This window comes from Poeciliopsis prolifica, unplaced genomic scaffold (genome assembly GCF_027474105.1).
Source record: "Poeciliopsis prolifica strain line A6 unplaced genomic scaffold, Auburn_PproV2 SCAFFOLD014, whole genome shotgun sequence".
Classification (NCBI taxonomy): domain Eukaryota; kingdom Metazoa; phylum Chordata; class Actinopteri; order Cyprinodontiformes; family Poeciliidae; genus Poeciliopsis; species Poeciliopsis prolifica.
In genome coordinates, this window is record NW_026562389.1 from 10,210,846 (window position 1) to 10,228,688 (window position 17,843).

The 17,843-nt window shown below is 37.3% G+C and overlaps 1 protein-coding gene across 6 annotated transcripts in view; it reads right to left on the bottom strand.

Moving 5' to 3' along the window:
• Nucleotides 1-566: 566 nt before the first annotated feature.
• ypel1 (yippee-like 1) overlaps nt 567-17,843 on the bottom strand; it is a 36,889-nt gene continuing 19,612 nt past the window's right edge. For all 6 annotated transcript variants that reach the window (XM_055039329.1, XM_055039328.1, XM_055039331.1 and 3 more), the window contains exons 3-5: nt 9,569-9,612; nt 7,427-7,535; nt 567-6,466 (exon numbers count right to left, since the gene is read on the bottom strand). In XM_055039329.1, coding sequence (XP_054895304.1) covers nt 6,377-6,466; nt 7,427-7,535; nt 9,569-9,612 — 243 coding nt within the window. In that variant the 3' untranslated portion in view covers nt 567-6,376. The remainder of the gene's footprint in view (nt 6,467-7,426; nt 7,536-9,568; nt 9,613-17,843) is intronic.

Sequence of the window (17,843 nt, forward strand, 5' to 3'; positions counted from 1 at the left end):
AATCAAGAGAAAAATAAGAGAAGTAGTGAATTAAATGTAAAAAAAAAACATTGCTACAAAGTAAACTATTTTTCTTTCATACATAAAAAAGAAGGCTAATTACCCTTAGCATCAACCATTGAATAGCCAAAATAAACAAATAAAAAGTCTTGAGGATCCTGAACAGGTGACAAAAATTTATGAAATACTTTTCAAAGCACCACATAGTCATATTCAATAAATATGACTATGAAATTAATATATATGTAGAGCGAGGCAGATCTGATACCTCACTCTAAAATTACTTTCTGAAAATAACCTCTGGGTAGATATTAAAAATACTTTTCATTAAGCAGTTTGCTTTGAAACAGTCTGTGTAACTTATCTATATAATGTGTTTCACTTAGTAAATTGAGTTACTGAAAACAATGAGCTTTTCAATAATATTCTCATTTATTTAATGGATCTGTCTGCCGCCAGGTCTGGGAACTCCTTAATCAGCAGAAAATAATCAATTCCTGGATCTTAAATGTTTTCCACAAATTTAATTTATTGCTAAAGAAAAAGACAAAAACCAACTGCAAGTCCACAGTTTAATGCCATTGAAAATTTATTGTGATATTTGATAGTTTACATTAGAGTGAAAACAGACATGTGAAATGGCTTCACTAAGACAGAATGCAAAGCAATGTAGTCAAATAAAAGCATACATTTGTCTTTAAATTTAGAGGAAAAAAATAAAACAGGCACGACATAAAGCCATTATAAATACAACATGCTGTAGACCTTAAGCTGGAGTTTTAACAGTCCTAAGAAAAGATCCTGTGCAGACTTTTTCCCGCCTTTGATCGACATCCTTTCAGGCTTTTGCAGCTCAAAAAGCCGGCGGCCAGCGTCACAGTAAACAGTTTTCAGCAGCAGAAACCTTCGACTTTCAGTGTTTGATGCTGTTCAGCTCAGAGAATCTAAACATTCTGCAGGACAGAGAAAACAAAACGCCTTCCCAGCCTTTGAATTTGGTATGGAAGTTGAGTCTCCTGGATCAACTTTCACTCAACAGAACCCGGCTCTTATTTGGTACACAATGGTGACGCTGGCCGTCGGTTTTTGTTGGCTCGGCTCTACGAAGCTCTTCGTTTAGATCGACCAATGCTGGAGGATCCTTCAGACAAACTGGCGGACTCGTACCTGTGTTCAGTTACAATTTGAGCTGGCATGAACAGTGAGAGGAAGATTAGCTTCCAAATTTAGCAAACAGTTGTCAGATCAGACTAAATTTTGAAATATTAGTCTCAAACTGGGCTGCTACATTCAAAGGAAGCCAGAAGGTTAGCCTTTAATGGTGCATTCAAGTACTCAAACTTGACAAAAACGATTCAAAATGTCAAATTTTTTGGAAATGTGAAGCTCCACAGATCCTGATAATTGGTCAATTCAATCAGAGAGCAGCTTTCTCCTGGAAAAGGTCATATTTAACTATTCTTGACTTGTGGTTAGGGGCAAAACAAAGTCATATAAAGGGCCACAAATAGCCCTGGAGCCACACTTTGGACACCCCTGCTCAATGGCTAAAGTTAATCTTGTAACAGTCTCCAAAAAGGGGCGGAGCAAGCGGTGTCCAGGAGCAAATGGGTATAAAAACAACTTTATCGTCTGAAGATGAAGAAGTTGTTTCTAAAGGAAGCCATTTCTCAACTATCACACCTGATTGGACGAAATGAATGTCCGTCAGTCGACTTTCTTGTTAGTGCTAATGTACTTTTCTAGCATCAGATTTTGATTTACAAGCTTGCTGTTGTAACCAAGGGCATCAAAAACTTTCATATGGTTGTGTTAGCCGGGCCAACAGCAGTGGTGTCTCCAGAACTTCTCTTTTCAAAATAAGAGCATCAACATAAATCACATCATTTTAATAACAGATGGTAGTGATTTTTCAGAGACGTTTATAAATGGGGAGGCATAAATACGTAAATGCATTACGTAAAAAAATAAAATCCATTTTGGTTACTGAAATTATGTGAAACAGATGTAAAAAGTTAAAAACAAATCCAAATAAAATCATTATTCAAAAAATAAAGTTACTTAAACTGGCCTTGAGACAAAGGATTGAACCCTGGACTTTTTATCTTTTGGTTAACTTTTGCATTTCTGTCACTTTCTGTATAATTTCTACATCTGAAACGAACCAAACAGAAAGGTTTTAATCAGTTTTGTATTTTGTGAATTATTTAGAAAATATAGATGTTGCGCTCCGAAGAAGCTTTGGCAACAATTTCCCTTTACATGTCACTACAACAAATACTTTGATTTTACTGAATCATTTTCAGAAGTGAGCTAAGAAATAAAGGCTCAATATATTTCACCAGGTGCAGTGAATTTACAAATTTAGCTTTCTGAAATAAGTGAAAATGTTGAACTACTTTTTTTGTAAAAGCAAAAAGCAGTTTGCATAAGATGTGAAGTTTTTCCGTCTCCGCCCTGAACAGCTAACAGACCAAAGAAGTCAGAATATTCTGTTGAACACTCTTTCCAGGATGAACACCAAACCTAAACTCAGGGGAAACTGCTTGAATGCACCACAAAGGAGAAACTTAATGCTTTAACTGTGTTTATGTGAATTTTATGTGACACCTTTGGAGTTCATTTCTTGATCCCAGAGACTAAATTGTGCAGAGCTGCTCAAGAACAAGTCAAGACAACTGGCGAACTGGAAAGTAAAGCGTCTCTAAAAACAGAAAATGGCGAGATTACAGTCAACCATCGACCCAAAACACATCACATTAAATAGAACACAGAACAGGTCATTTTTGAAAGAACAAAAGTAAACATGAATGTGAAATACAATCATATAAACAGCCAGCGTCGCTGCGAAGGACCTCCAACATGTCCGCCGCCTGAAAGCGCTCGAGTGTAACACTAAGTGTGGTGGCGAAAGGGTCTCGATAAAGGCTTTCCCTGCGACACGGTGGGAGATTCCAGCTCGCCCTCGACGTCTACACGGCTCAGCAGAGACCTGAACACCGGCTCTCACCACACAAGCTAAAACAAACAAGCTAACCGAAAAAAAAGGGGATAAATCACTTCCAAAGAAACTAAACTGGCTCTTGACCTCAGATCAGCGGGAGCAGCAGTGAAACCAGAGAGCTGCAACACAAAAATAATAATAGAAAAGGAACAAACAGAAAGAGAGGAGGAAATAAAACCCAAAGAGAAAGTAAACATTCACTTTCATGTGCAGCCATGCATGTGGGCTGAAACACATGCAAAGTATGCACACACTCACTCACACACACATTCACACACACATTCACACACTCTCAGACAGAGGTACAGTGAACAAAAGTGCTTCAAGTCGGGGAAGTAAAAGAACTAACCCAGTAGAAATACGTATAAAACCTTAAATATGTTTATGTACAAAAACTATCACGGGCCAATATCTCAGCGGTTTCTGTATTTAAATTTTCAAGTAGGTATCATTGCTATCTATTAAGGGTTTGCATTGTCAACGTTTTTTTTTTCTGAATAAAAGGTCAGAGTGATCTGACTGACCTTGCCGGCAAAGTAATCAATCACTGCTGATTTTTTTAATCTGCCATCCTTCAAACCAACAACAAACGGCCAGTTCTCGATGGGCACAAAGGAAAAAAACAAAAGCCTCTATGTTTACTCTGAGAAATAATGTACTCCATATCCATTCATTTGTGCACGTCTAAATATTATCATAGAAAATATATGTAGACAAAAGAAAAAGGGCAGAGTTGTCTGAGGATCTTTTAGGGCCGTGTTGAACCAGGACAAGGGAAGACACATCGGTTCACATTAAAGTTTTCCAAGTTATGCACTGCACAACAGAAAAAAAATAAATGGGGGAGGCCGTTCATGTTTTGAAGAGGCACGAAATTCACTCGGCTTGGAGGCAAAGAAATCCAAAACAGATCAGACTTGTTAAAGAACAAAAAAAAACGTAATTTCTTAAACTAAGGGTTTGTACACACAGGTTTATCTCCATCAAATCATTTGAAAATAAAAATATCATACTCAAAAGATTTAACATCAAATCTGCCGCCGAGCGTCGTTTTAAATATGCCAAACCTCCAGGGGGCAGTGTAGCGCAAAGCTAAAACCTTAGTCAGTCAATCAAGACTGCTTCAACGCAACGACGACTTCCTGTTTGGAAACAAACATGGCGGCAGGAGGTTGAACTACTTTCAGACAGTGGACTGGGAATCCTGTCAAAGCAAGTCTGTGGGTGAACATCGTTGGTCGAGTCTGTTTTCACCTTCAAACACAGAGTTTCTCAAATCTACACATTGGTGTGAGTTCATTCAAAGAACCGTTTCCAGTGATCTCAAGTGGAGTTTTCATGTTGAGGCCAAAACACATAAAAACCTATTTATCTCCATGCTCTGCATGCGTGGGCTCTTGGAGAGCAAGAGTACATTTCTGGCAAAAAAAACCTATGACATTTTAAGATTAATATCAGAAATTTTTCAGAAAAAAAGTGGAAGTCGAAAATTTTATAAGTTGGAAAAGTGAGATTAATGTAATTTCTGTTTTCCAGAATAAACACAAACAAAAGCTTTGGTCTGATTTTTTTTTAACAAATTGTTTTTGTCATGACTGCATGTTAGGAATATTGTAGATTAAAAAAATAATAAATTAAAAGTAAAAACAACATAAATCCCTACCAAAAAACTCAGAAACGTTCTAGAAAAACCTGGAAATTTCTACAATTGAAAAGTAACAAAATTTGCTAAAGGAAACAAACATTTTGGGACTCAGAAATTTTCAGGTAAAAAAAACTTTAAAAGTTACAATTTTCCAACTTTCAGAAATTTTCAGTTTTAGATTAATCTCAAATCTCAATGTTTTTATGTACTGATGCAAACACAAGTCCTTTGACCCGAGTTTGCTTGGACTAGGCCTAAAATCACGTTGTGATCAAATATCGCGCCAAAAACAGAGAAAAAGACAAAATCTGAGATTTGAACTAAAAATCGAATAAAATTTAGTGTAAAAAAAAAAAAGGTTTGTGCCTCCAAACCGAGATGAAGCAGGCGCCTCAGCAACGTGCAAAGGATGTAGCGTCGTTCAAGTACGTCACTGTAATGCGTGACACGCGCGCACAGTATGCATATACACACACAGTCTTATGCATATACACATATGTGCATGACAGCAAATATATATATATATCGAAACCATGTTCCAATCAATTTCTACATACTACGTACAATATCATAGTATTGATGGATATGTAATCATAGTATGTGTATTTATATTAATATGTAGCAGTGACTTTCATTGTTTCATTACTGGACAATGGGATAATACAGTGAGGACGCTGACGTCAGCTTCCCCGCTCTAAAAATGATTTCTGCTCCTTTTTCATGTCTCTTTCATTCATGGTGCTGCTGCAAAATGGGACCAGCCACAATCGCATTTAGCCTTACACTACAAATATTTATATATCTATAAATTTATATATGTATTTATATATAATTTTATATCTTTTCATGTCCAACAAAATAGTACGTGCTGCTTTTGATGCTTTTTGGGAGCTGAAAAGTACCAGAAAGGGAGAATTAACACGAAAGATAAAACATAAGGAAATGGCAGGTATAAAATCCAACATTACTGGAATCCCAGTTTAAAAAAGAAAAGGAAAAATAAAAGCTGCTACATGTTTGTAACTATAATAAACTCCCTTTGCCCGTTTCTTCTCAACCCATCCCTGATTGCTCATTTGGACAATAGCGAAGAAAAAGAAAGAAAAAAATAAAATAAAAGCACGCTCAAAAAACAAATAAACCAAACAAAACTCCAGGAAATAAAATGCTAACCAGTAACATCCATCTGGCATCAAACCAAAGCTTCACCAAATCCCAAAGTTCAAACTATGGCAAATAACAATAAAATAATAATAATAATAAAGTCATTGCAGATGAGTGGAATAAAGAAAAAATAAAATGTCTTTTTTCAGTGAAGTCTCTCCGTTCACATAGCGGTCGCCACATCACCACAATCACTTGTAAGCGTGTTTCGGTGGAGCCGAGGCTGGGTGCGGGGTCGGGCGGCGGCGGCGGCGAGGGAACCCAAACGTGGAGCGGCGACGGAGAACACACAATCTTCAAGGTGGCGTAGGTTCCTAAAAACCATTAGGAAGTGGTTTTTAACTCCACTTCCTAATGCATTCGTTCTGTCCGGTTGCACGATGAACAGGTGGGTGTGTGCACGTGACGGAGGCCGGCGACCGGAGGCCTTTTAAAGGGAAGAAGGTGTGAGGAATGGGGGGAGCAGGGAGGAACGGGGAGGGAAGATGGTCGACGCTCCACTCAGTTCAGTAAATTCCAGGGTCAGGAAAACAGATTTAAGTAGATGGGACGTGGCCTCGGTGTCACTCCCATCCGTTGTCCTTAATCATGTGAGCCAGCTCGATGATGAACTTTCCCTCTTTGTATTTTTGACTGCTCTCAAACGCATGTTCCTGTGGAAAATAAGCAAAAAAAAAGAAAGAAAAATATGCTTCTTACTGGACTTGTGGATTTAAACCAACAACAGACACGCTGCATCTTATTGCTTACATACGGAAATTTCAGCGGCGGAGGACAAAAATATGATTCTCCTACATACCAGGCAGAAAAAACACTGAAGAACCAAAAACTTGGAAAACGTTTTAACCAAATTAAACAAAAAAATATATAATTATAAACTCTCTAAACAAAATTGTCCTTCAAAAAAGACCAAATCACCTGAATGAAGAGTTTTGTCATCCAGTTTTTGGTAGAAAGGAAAAAAATAAGTCATGCAAATAGAAATGATTGAGTTTGTTTTAATTTATTATGTGATTTATTTCTCACTTCGAAGCGTTTTTACACGGCCTCATTTTTGTCTGGGGACATATAGGGAGCTTTTTGGTGACAACATGAAAACAGAAAATAGTTTCTGACTAAAATCATGTCTCTCGGATGCAACATCACGACATCTCATTAAGGACTGCGTCAGCGTCCTCGTTCTGCTTGTCCTTGTGAACCAGCCGCAGTCTGATGGTTTCTGTCACTGAAGGAGTCCCCGTCTTGCACTTTGCTCACTTATTTTACACTCCTCTCTTGTCTTTTCAGACAATTACCGGAACAGAGCTCTTCAAAACGGTGTGACATTTAATCACCGCAGAGTCTCTGAGGAACCAGTGTGGCTGTCTGCAAGCCAACCGCTTTTCTGCTGTAATTATGTGAGCTGGGAAACCACAAAAGTGTTCAATCGGACAGACCTGAATAAAAGTGTCAGCGTGGCGTTAAAGAGCGCTGCATTAATGGAGGATACTTTGCTCTTTCGACCTGTAATGTCATGGTTTTTTCCATCCTGCCATCCAGAAAAGCCACGTTGCTGCTCAACAAAACGGCGCAGCGATGAGGCCCAAAGGAAAGTTTGGGAGAGAGGGACTTACGTATTTCCAGCCCAGGGTGGTTTTACAGTTTTCACAGTAGATATCAGCCACAGCATGTAAACCTGTGAGGAGAACCCGCTCCTCCGCTGGCCCGCAGCCCACATTCACCCTGGAAACAAGAGGAGAACATTTAATTAATATTTCTAAAAGAATATTAATTATCTGTCTATTCCTCAGATTTTTCATTAAAAACCCAACATTACAGGTCCTTTAAGAAGGTTGGGTATTTCATTATTTATATAAAATGTTCCATTTCCAATTCAAACCCAACATTTAGCGCAAACATCGTTTTCCAGAACAGCCAAACACAACCAGCAGATCTGATCGTCTCAGTGAGCTGAAATCTCAATAAGTATTTCCTCTGCAGTGTAGAAGGGGTTAAATTAAAACAAAACAAAGTGCAGCTATTCCTCATGCAACTTATGTAATTATATCTACAAAAAATATGCTAACACACCTACAATATCTAAGTATGTGTGTAAAAATTAACTTTGCGCGCTTTAACGTCTAATGACAGGTTTTTAGCGAGTTAATTGGAATAAAAAATAAATTTCAAAGTCCCGGAAATGTTTTTTTTTCCAAGCACTTTCAAACTCTTTATCTGCGTTTTCAGGGAAATAGATTTCTACTTTACTTTAAAAACAGGAAACGGCTGATAACGTGGGGTTGGTAGGTAACAGGCAGTGGTTTTTCTGGGATTTCCAGATATCAAAAAACATAAACTTAAATAAAAATAACAGCTGGGTGGTTTTCTTCAAGTGCTTGGCTGTTTTTAGAAGCAGCAGAAACCAAATGCAAGTATAAAACATGGAGCAACAAAAAATTATACTTTATAGAATTAAGAGTAAATTATATATTTGGTGAGAAATTCCAAACCACCTTAACATTTCTCACGCTGTTCACATGTTGACTTTTAAAAGCGAGTGTTTGAATTGAGCTATTCATCCCGTCAGGCCTGTGGAGCTTCTTTCATTCAATTCATTGCACCAGGTGAGAACAATGTAACTCAGAGTCTGCAGGCACAAAGCTGTTGCATGGTGACACCTAAAAATGTCTTTGGCCTTTGGGGATCGACGTCTGTGTGTTTCATTAAGACTGAAGACCCAAACAGAAGTAAACCAAGTCATAAACCACTACAGCTTTTATTATTGGGTTTAAAAAGATGGATGATGTTTCTGCAGAGTGGACAGAAAATCACCCAACAGAGAGCGCAGATAAATCTGGTATGTATACACAACTACAAAAGCAAAACTATTCAGTCTTCAAAAGCCTTTTACCAGCCCCAATAAAAAAAACATACAGAAACCCTCAGGATTTCTGGAAATAATGTGGATTTTAAACTTAAATTGCATCATTTGTGCTCCAAATATAACAAAGTTCAATTCACAGGACAAGTCTTCAAAAATTTTAATCTCTTTTTGTGCCTTATGCTGGTTTCTTTGTTGCCAAGTGGCTTAGCTTTCACACCAGCCGTTTAGTTTAATTTAAGTCCACTGCAGCTCATTTGAGTGGAAAGTCCGGGTCATTTTGGGGAAGTGAGAATGCGACCTCATCTGGACCAAAAAGAAACTCTGGTCCACCTGAAAACCAAGCTGTCAGTTCAGTTGAAGTAAATGTTGGTGCACTTCATATTCATATGTGAATGCCAAGCGAACCGGAGACCGCTCCAAAAGCTGGACATGGACTGCAGCGCAAGGCATTCTGGGTAAATACAACCAAAACAAACATGTGAGTCTAGGCTAGTGGGAGAAATGACTGGTGAACTTTTACCAAAGACAAAAGAGAAGTCTGCTAAAATCTCCATTTTTGAAGAAGGAAGATGTTCTCTGTGTCTTCTGAGGTTTTTGTGTTTCCTCCTTTAATGATTCTTGGTACAAAGTGAGGGAAAAGGTTTTCCAAAGGACTTAGTTCGTTTGACAGTGCAGTGTGAAAGTGAAATGCAGCAGCTGAGACTTTAACAACTGAACCAAATCCACTGGACTATCAGCTGTAAAAACACCTTTAGCTCCTCTTATAAATAACAAATCGATTAGGGAATTCAAACATCCTAAACAACAAACTCAGGTTTAAATAAACCATTTGTGAGAGTAGCCAACTTTAACTAATCATGGATAAATGTAAAGATAAGATTTAAATACTTACACTGAATTAAACAGGTAGGCTCTTCCTTGACTGCCTTGAAATGACTGAAACAGAAAGAAAGAGGGGAAAGTTAGTCGACATTAAGGAGCCGAGTGCAGGAATGCCAGCAGATGATGCCCTGGGGAACGTTTTCCTCCCCGTGACTGCTGCGCATACTTGTTCCCCCACCTTGTCAAGGTTTCCACACAGAAAGCTGGCAGCAGATAAGAAATAAAACAAAGCTCTGAAATGCTGCGGGACGAGCAGGAACACATCAGAGAGCAAGCCTGTCAGTTTTTATAACACCCTATCTTTGTTTATTGGGAACTTGTTGTGCAAGCTGTTACATCAGAGCAGAAAAACAGGCGATCTTTAAAATTCGACTAATTGTATTAAAAGAGGCAGTTCTGTAAGAGGATGGTACAAGCAGAGCATTCATGAGCTGTGAGGAAACAGCTGGACGTGTGTTTCGAATAATGTTGAACCCATTTGGTTATGCAAATTCCTTTAAATAATCTAATAATAAAAGTCACATTTCCCTTTAGAAAATGGAACATCTAAAGCTTTAGAGCAAGAAATCTGCAAAGTAGATTTCTCATTAGTTCTCAACTAGCTGCTTTTTTGAAGGACTATTTTGCTTACAAAATAATACATTTTTCTTGTAGTTTCAGTTGTTTTATATATTTATTTTGGATATTTAAAATGTCTTCCAGTTCCAGCGTTAAATCAGCCACAGCCCACATTCACCCTGGATACAGGAGGAGAACATTTAATTAAGATGTCTACTTTAGCAGAAAAATATATATTTTAAAAAACAAATATTTCTAAAAGAATATTAATTCTTTAAAAATTAAGGTTTATTGATCTCTGAGGACATGTTCTTGCATTATTATTATTATTATGCCATTACTTGAAAATGATCTCAAAACAAATTTATCGTTTCCTGCAATAAATTCTGGACAATTTATCATCCAGTAAAATTTCTTATTGTTTTAAGTTAATAATTCCTTAATATTGGAGAACAAGTAATTTCACTAGGAAAAAATTCTTTAAAAATTCATATCTTGCTGAGAAGTAAGCCAGTTTGTCTTATTTCGAGACTAAGATATTTGCACTAGAGATTAGACATAAAAGTACTTTGTAAAACTTGGTGTTTTTGCAGTGTGGATGTGATTAAATATATTGAATTCAGCTTTGATCAAAATTTGAAATATTTTCTGAAACATCTTTGGGAGAAAAAAAGCAAAAACAGAAGAAATATTTTTTGCAGCATTTATATGGAAATAAATTGTTGTTTTCAGCTTTTTTCTCTGCACTACAGGTGCTAACGTCCTACTTGTCACATCCTACAGCTAAGTGTTTGTGTTTTTAAGTGTAATCTGCCCAGACGCATGCAGTTCAGAGCACCGAGGCGCGACCTTTCCGCAGCATGGGGGAACTGGGTCAGTCCCTGCGGAGTCGACAACAAGACTTCAACAGCGTTTAGGCCAGAGCGGGTTGGGGGTTAGTCCATGTGACAAGAGCTGGGTGTCGTATCTGTTTTTCAGAAGGGTTCACAAATCAGCCCAACCACAGGCAAACAGAGACCGGTCCGTCTCCAGCTCCCCTTATCTGTTTCCCATTTTCTATTTTTAATTTACTGGCATCCCGCCCCCCCTCTGCTGGAGCCGGAGCTCCGGGGCCCTTAAAATGATTTTGTTTTTCACTGAAAGTCAAAGATTTGGTCAACACAACTGGAAAAAATACTAAGTTCTCATGTCACACTTCCATCAACTTTGTAACTGGCAGCCATCTTGGTGATCTGTTGCAACAAACCAGCCACAAGCTAAGAGGTAGCTCCTCTTAGCTTGTTCCTTTAACTTATAAACAATGTAAGTACATTATAACTATTACTCGATTACAATTTCTGTGTACTCTGCCCACCTCTGTGTAATACTAAGATAAATATCAGTGATATTTACCGCAGTACATCCTGCTAAACTAGCAAAATTATCTTAGCTAATGTAGCTCTTATCTGCTAGCTAAAATGGACATGTAGCATACATATTTGTTACTATATGTATGCTACATAACCAGAACGTTGTAATGCACATGAAGAGTTTGTATGTAGTTTACAAGTGTGTTTAGACACTGATTGTATGCATCCATGGATTACGCGGCCTGTTGTACGCGCTCTTCATGTTCACTAAGAAGTTAACTATACTGTAGTGTGAGATCAGAGGCAGCTTGTCCACATCATTTCATTATCTGTCTCATTGCAGGTCGATCCTGACAGTAGCCATCTTGTTCATTTCTCTTTCTCTCACACACTGGTCAAGAGGGTTCACATATTTTATTTTCGTTGATCTCAAAGCCACGGATCCGCTATGCTTAGCTATGCTTCGTGTTTGTGGTTGCCTCATGAGATGGTGCGGATCACTTATGGTTCAAACTTGTGACAAACGTGTGCATGATTGTAACTGGATAATAAGGCTGAAAAAAGTATTATAATGTAAGCGTTTCATATCGTTCAATATCAAAATTATTAATTTATTTTTCTTTTAAATATCGAAAATAATGCAAAAATGGTGGTGTGACCTTTCTAGTTGGATCCAGAGTTTTCACTTCGAGTTTTTATTTTTAAGCAGTTATGAGGCGAAACGTAAAACTGCTGCTGCTGCGCATGCTCGGTAGCCAAAGGGAGATTGTTGATGCCCTGCCTCACTCACTCACCCTGGGTTGAGTTTTGACTGGTTTTAAACCTCATTAACTGGAATTTATCTTAACATTTTTATCACAATAAATGATAACTGACAACACTGGACTGCAGGAATAAACGGTTCTGAGAAAATCTGCTCCAAAACACAATCACACTGATATTTAGAGGTAAAATGTTGCATCTCATTTTATCTTTCTTCAGACGGTGTAATTATATAAATTAAAAGCAGTTCTTTTGAAAGAAAACCTGAGCCAAAGCTATTAAGGAACCTGCTGAGGTTGATTTTTACCATCTGTCTCAACAGATGTCGGCTGCAGTAAGCGAGGGTTCATCTTCTTCTGTAAATTAAACCCCGAGGCTTTGATTTAATTCAGTTTAAGAGATGGCTTTTAAAGATTTACATGTCTGTAATTCCACATTCCATGAAGCAAAGCGTCTCTATTTACAGGAACTGTGAGGCTAGACATTAAAATCACGTTGAGCAATAAACGTTTTTACTCCAAATTGATGGGAAAACTGCTTGAAGATAACGTTGAAACAAACCTTTATTGTCAGTACAAACAACCCACATAGCAAAATTAGTCGCAATGAAAAATGCAATTTTTGCCCCAGAAAATTTAAAGTTTGTAAAATCAATAAAAACACAATGTATATCAACGAAATTCTTTTGTTACAACGTTCTAATTTCAAACACAACAATATGTACATGTTGAAGAATCTGTTCTCCACCGCCGATGTCCATCGTTCTGAGGTCGCATCATGGCGGCTGTTCAGTAGGATTTCCCTCTGTGCTGACTTCACCGCGCATACATATGGAAAATAAACAGAGGCGAATAAATAAATCTATACATCAGTAACAATCCCCTCTTATGAAAAATGCTATTTCAACCTGAACAATGCGGAACATCTGGAATCAATCTGGCCAACAGCTAAAGGCTAACAGCTCAATGCTAACGGCTCGGGCTAACAGCTGGGTCACCTTTAATGCTAAATCGCATTCATGCTAACAGTTAAAAATGACATTTTAAAGGCTGGAGACACAACAGCCACCAAATATCGTCAGTGAATACATTTAATTTGTAGAAAAATTTAAAATGAATTACTTATCTGGACTAAAAAAAGAAAAACCAAACCAAAGAAGAAAGATATGAACAACTTACGGTTTGAGTTGAGCTCGAAGTTCAACGAGCCGATCGTTACCGTGGAGACGGAGATGAAGCCTGCAATTTGTCACGTGCGCCACCATGACCGAGAATCCTCCACCTCCATATGAAGACGGTCATGTCCAATTAAATATTACATTCTATTATTTAGACATCAGAATTAAATTATTAAGGTCTAAAACAACAAAACCATGTTTATATTCATTAATTATATATATTTTTGCCTGATTTTGTCATTTTCATCCTTAAAATGCCAAAATTTCCACTTAACTTTATATTTTGGTCCGTCTGATGATGTAACTTCTAAATATTAAATGAATGATAATTTGATCAGTTACTCAATACTTGAGCAGACTTTTTACCAAATATTTTTTTACTCTTACTTGAGTATAATTTGTGGATATGCCACCCATCTCTCTGTTCAAAATCTCCAGCGTATTCCTAAAAACAATGAATGGCTTCACTAAAGTGCTTAATGTGAAATTTTTGTTTAATTTGATTTCTTTCCCCTCCAGTTTGCTAACTGGTGTATTGCTTCATTTCGAGAGTAATTAGAGACCAAGATACCAATGAAATTACATTATAATTAATTTACTTTCAAATATGTAGTGGTTAAATGCTTCCTACATCTCTGATAACCTAAGGCAAACCAGGCTAAAAGACTCCAAGTTTGGTTTAATTAAGACATTAACATTAGAGAGAAATGCAGCAGAGCTATATTGATGCTTTGGGTCACGGTCAATGTCTTGGAAAACTTCCCGGAGAGGCGGGAGCCTCGAATGGAGCTGCATCCATTATTGGGGAGAAATGAAGAGTGTGATCATCCCACAAATGGGCTTCCATCAGTCAGTCGAAGTGGGACGAAGCCAAGGTGCCGAATAAAAACGGGCAGCCAGCTCGTCAGTATTCAGAACGCATCTCCCCGATCCAGAACCACGTTCGCACTGCGGGCCTTCACGCTCTGCTGACAAACCGCTTCTCCGGTTTCACGACGAGACTCGGATCTGCTGCGACAGATCTGATTTTCTGTTTTCAGAAAGTCTGCATGCCAAAGTTCAAGCTTAAAATGGAAAAAACAAAGAAACTGATTAGGTTTTGTCTCGTTATACTTTGTGTAAATGGATCGGCGTTTACCACATAGAGTGTCCTATGGAAGCTATTGGCTCAGTGGGGGTGCTAATAACTTTGAGATGACAGATGCATTCTGGGTTACCCGATCGCTAGAAGACATAATTAAACACAGGTCTAAACATAAAAGCCTGCATCTACCTCAATCTGTTATTCGTAGCAGCAAGCCGATACCAGAACCCCATGAGATTCTCACAGCCCATTAAAAAAGTACAAATAAAAGTACTTACAAAAGTTTCCACCTTCATGAAATAATTAGCTATTTTTTTTTCCAGAAGTGTTTTCTTTTCTCAAATGATTGTTTGACCATAAAGAGGAACTTTTTTATTATTATTATTATTTTTCACAAAAAACGACTCAGGCCATTATTTAAGGAAGGTGGCGAAATTCAAACTGCTGCTAAAGTAAAGATCTTGATTATTGCAAAAACACAAAGTATTACCAAGTATTTTTGGTCTGATTTCTACAGCAAATATCTTAGTGCACTTGAACCAAGTCAAAACTAACGTACAGGTAAAAGGTTTAACAAGAAATAGGAGATTAAGTGAATAATTCCTTAATATAGATTTAAATTGCTAGTGCTACTGGCAGATTATTTCACTTATAGCAACACAATTTTTAAATGGTAACAAATTTTACTCATCATAAATTGCCCCAGGACGCATTGTGATAAAATAATATTGATGTGAGACTATTTTCATGCAATATAATGGTAATGAAATAACAATAATAAAAAATGTTTGAATTATTGAGCTCATTTGAATTTATTCTGTGATAAACTGAGTTTTACTGTGACAGTAACTATAGCAGTTATAATATTTCAATTTTTATTTAGACTAAGTCAAATTTGTAAGTACTTGTTCTGCAGAATATCTTGAGTTTTTGCTGTTCTCCTCTATATATCATGAAACTGGATGTAGAAAAAGCTGATTTTAGCTGCAGAACATTAAGTAGACTGCAGTTCACTGGCCAGTTGGCTTTTTCCTTCAACACTGCAACATTTATTTATTCTCAGAAAACATATTATAAAATTAATGATAAGAACCAAACATGGAGAAGCAGCATTCAGTTTCTTTGCACCACAAATCTGAACAAACTTCCGTGTTGATTAAATGTGCCACACCAATAAACTTGATTATTTAAAAAAACATAAAATTATAAATTCAGGATTATGTGTTGATATATTTTTTTTAAAAAGTGAATCATTTTGTAACCTTACATTTCATATAAAGGTTTAAGAGAGAAGAAACACTTACGTGGTTTGTGAAAGATCTTTACAATTAAACTAAAGTAAAACACCAGCATTTTTTCCATATTTAGTTAAACAGCCGAGTGCAAGAGGGGCTGACCCGGGCTGACCCGGACTGACCCGGGCGGTCAGGTTAATCCTCTCCTTTGGGCCGCTCCATCTGCATCTTTGATTGAGAGTTGGCAACCCGCTGGTTTCCTCACTGAGAGGAAACCAGTTTTTAACCAATCATGCACTCAAACTATAGAGAAATCAGTCAGTAAATTTGAAGATACTCCACCTGTTTCTTGTACCGTGAGCAGGAATGTCTAACAAACATTTTAAAAGTGTGTAAAATATGTTCCTGCAGGACGGGAGGCTTCAAGTCAAACGAGGCGACGGTCAGTTGGCAGCCTGCAGTGGAAAACGCCAGACAGCGGTGTCATCTTCTCTTAAGTAACATAATCAGCTTAGAAGGTTGATGCAAAGCACTGAAGATGCTGCTTAGGACAGTGAACGCATTTCCAGGTTTACCAGTGAGTTTTGACAGAGATGACCGCCTCTGTCAATGTCCACTGACTATCACCATTCAATCTTCCCAGTCGGCCATGTTTGTTTTTAACCTAAACACTTAGGTTAAAAATTGCATTGAAATGTTGCTGCATTTACATTATGAATGCAGCTTATCTAAAATTAGTGCCTCCTTGTTCTACACAACAGTAAATTAGTGAAGACATCGTAATTATTAGGAGATTTTAGTGATCCAGACACATTTTTATGTATTTTTTTAACCACTTAAAATGTAATGGATTGCCGGAATTTTATATTTTCTCCACTGTTGGTTCAATGAAATCTTCAAAAATGTTAATAAATTCCTCAATATGATTAAGTGCATTTCTGTGTGCAGTTTGTTAGTTTTATGTTTTCATGCTTGTTGTTTACTTTGTGATTATTAATAAGCATTCACTGCTTATTAATAATAATCAGCTAATTTAAATATCCGCTCTACATTTGTCAGAGGGTTGGTGCTTTTTTTCTTCCTGAACCAAAAAACAAAATTCTGCAGCACATCTTCATGTTCAGATTGTCAAAGTCAAGCTAGCATAACTTCAGTTATGTTTTTTAAATTAACATTTTTTCCTGTCGTTATCCAGTTGTCTCAGGTTTTAAAAATCAGCCAAACATTTTAAATTTTGCTGCGTAAAACAGACTTAATGTAAACTTTTGTCCCTGCTTTTCAGGGCAAGCTGCTGTAATAATAAAAATGTTTTCTCCTTTCTTATTGCTTTTAATTATGATTGTCAGAAAAGTTATGTGGGCATCTACTTTTTCATTTTCCCAAATCAAGCTGGGAAAATTCAAAGCAACGCAAGCAAAAACGCTTTGAGTAATCAAACTTATGTTTAATGCATAACAAAGTCCTCCACTGGTTCTGTAGAATTAATGAAAATGAAACACAGCTGAAAACATGTTCCAGCACGTCTAGGCCATATATCAATGACGTCTGCGTTATTCAACTTACTTTAACGAAGCTTTTCCTCATATTTCTGTCACAATGCAGCCAAACGTTTGTTAATGTGTGTTAGTTATGAAGGAACTGCTTTGTGCAACAAGTTGCACTGATACTCAAAGCAGGAAGATTCAGAAATGCTAATTATTTTTTGGTTTCAAGTTCTTAAATGTACTAAAGCTGAACTTAATGCACATATTTCAGTGTGAGGAGGTTATTTTTATAGTAGTTGATTTTTTTCTTGTTATTCAGTAGTTTTTTTTCTGCAACAGACTGACAGTTTGAGCTCGACAGGAGAAATACAGACTGTCCGAGGAAGAGCTCTTTGTGAAATCCAATTATTACTAAAGTGGATAGTTTAGACTAATGAGGTCATTCGTCAACAGTCACTTTAGCCCGGTAAACAAGACAACACAGTCAATAGTTCACTCTTCACTTCACTGATTTCTTACAAGTGATCCGGATGAGCTCGCTTGTCCTTTCACATCGAGGTCAGAGGTGAAATCAGGGACTGGACCTGACATCAGACAGACTGGTACGAAGGTCAATTAGGGCCACATCATAAATCA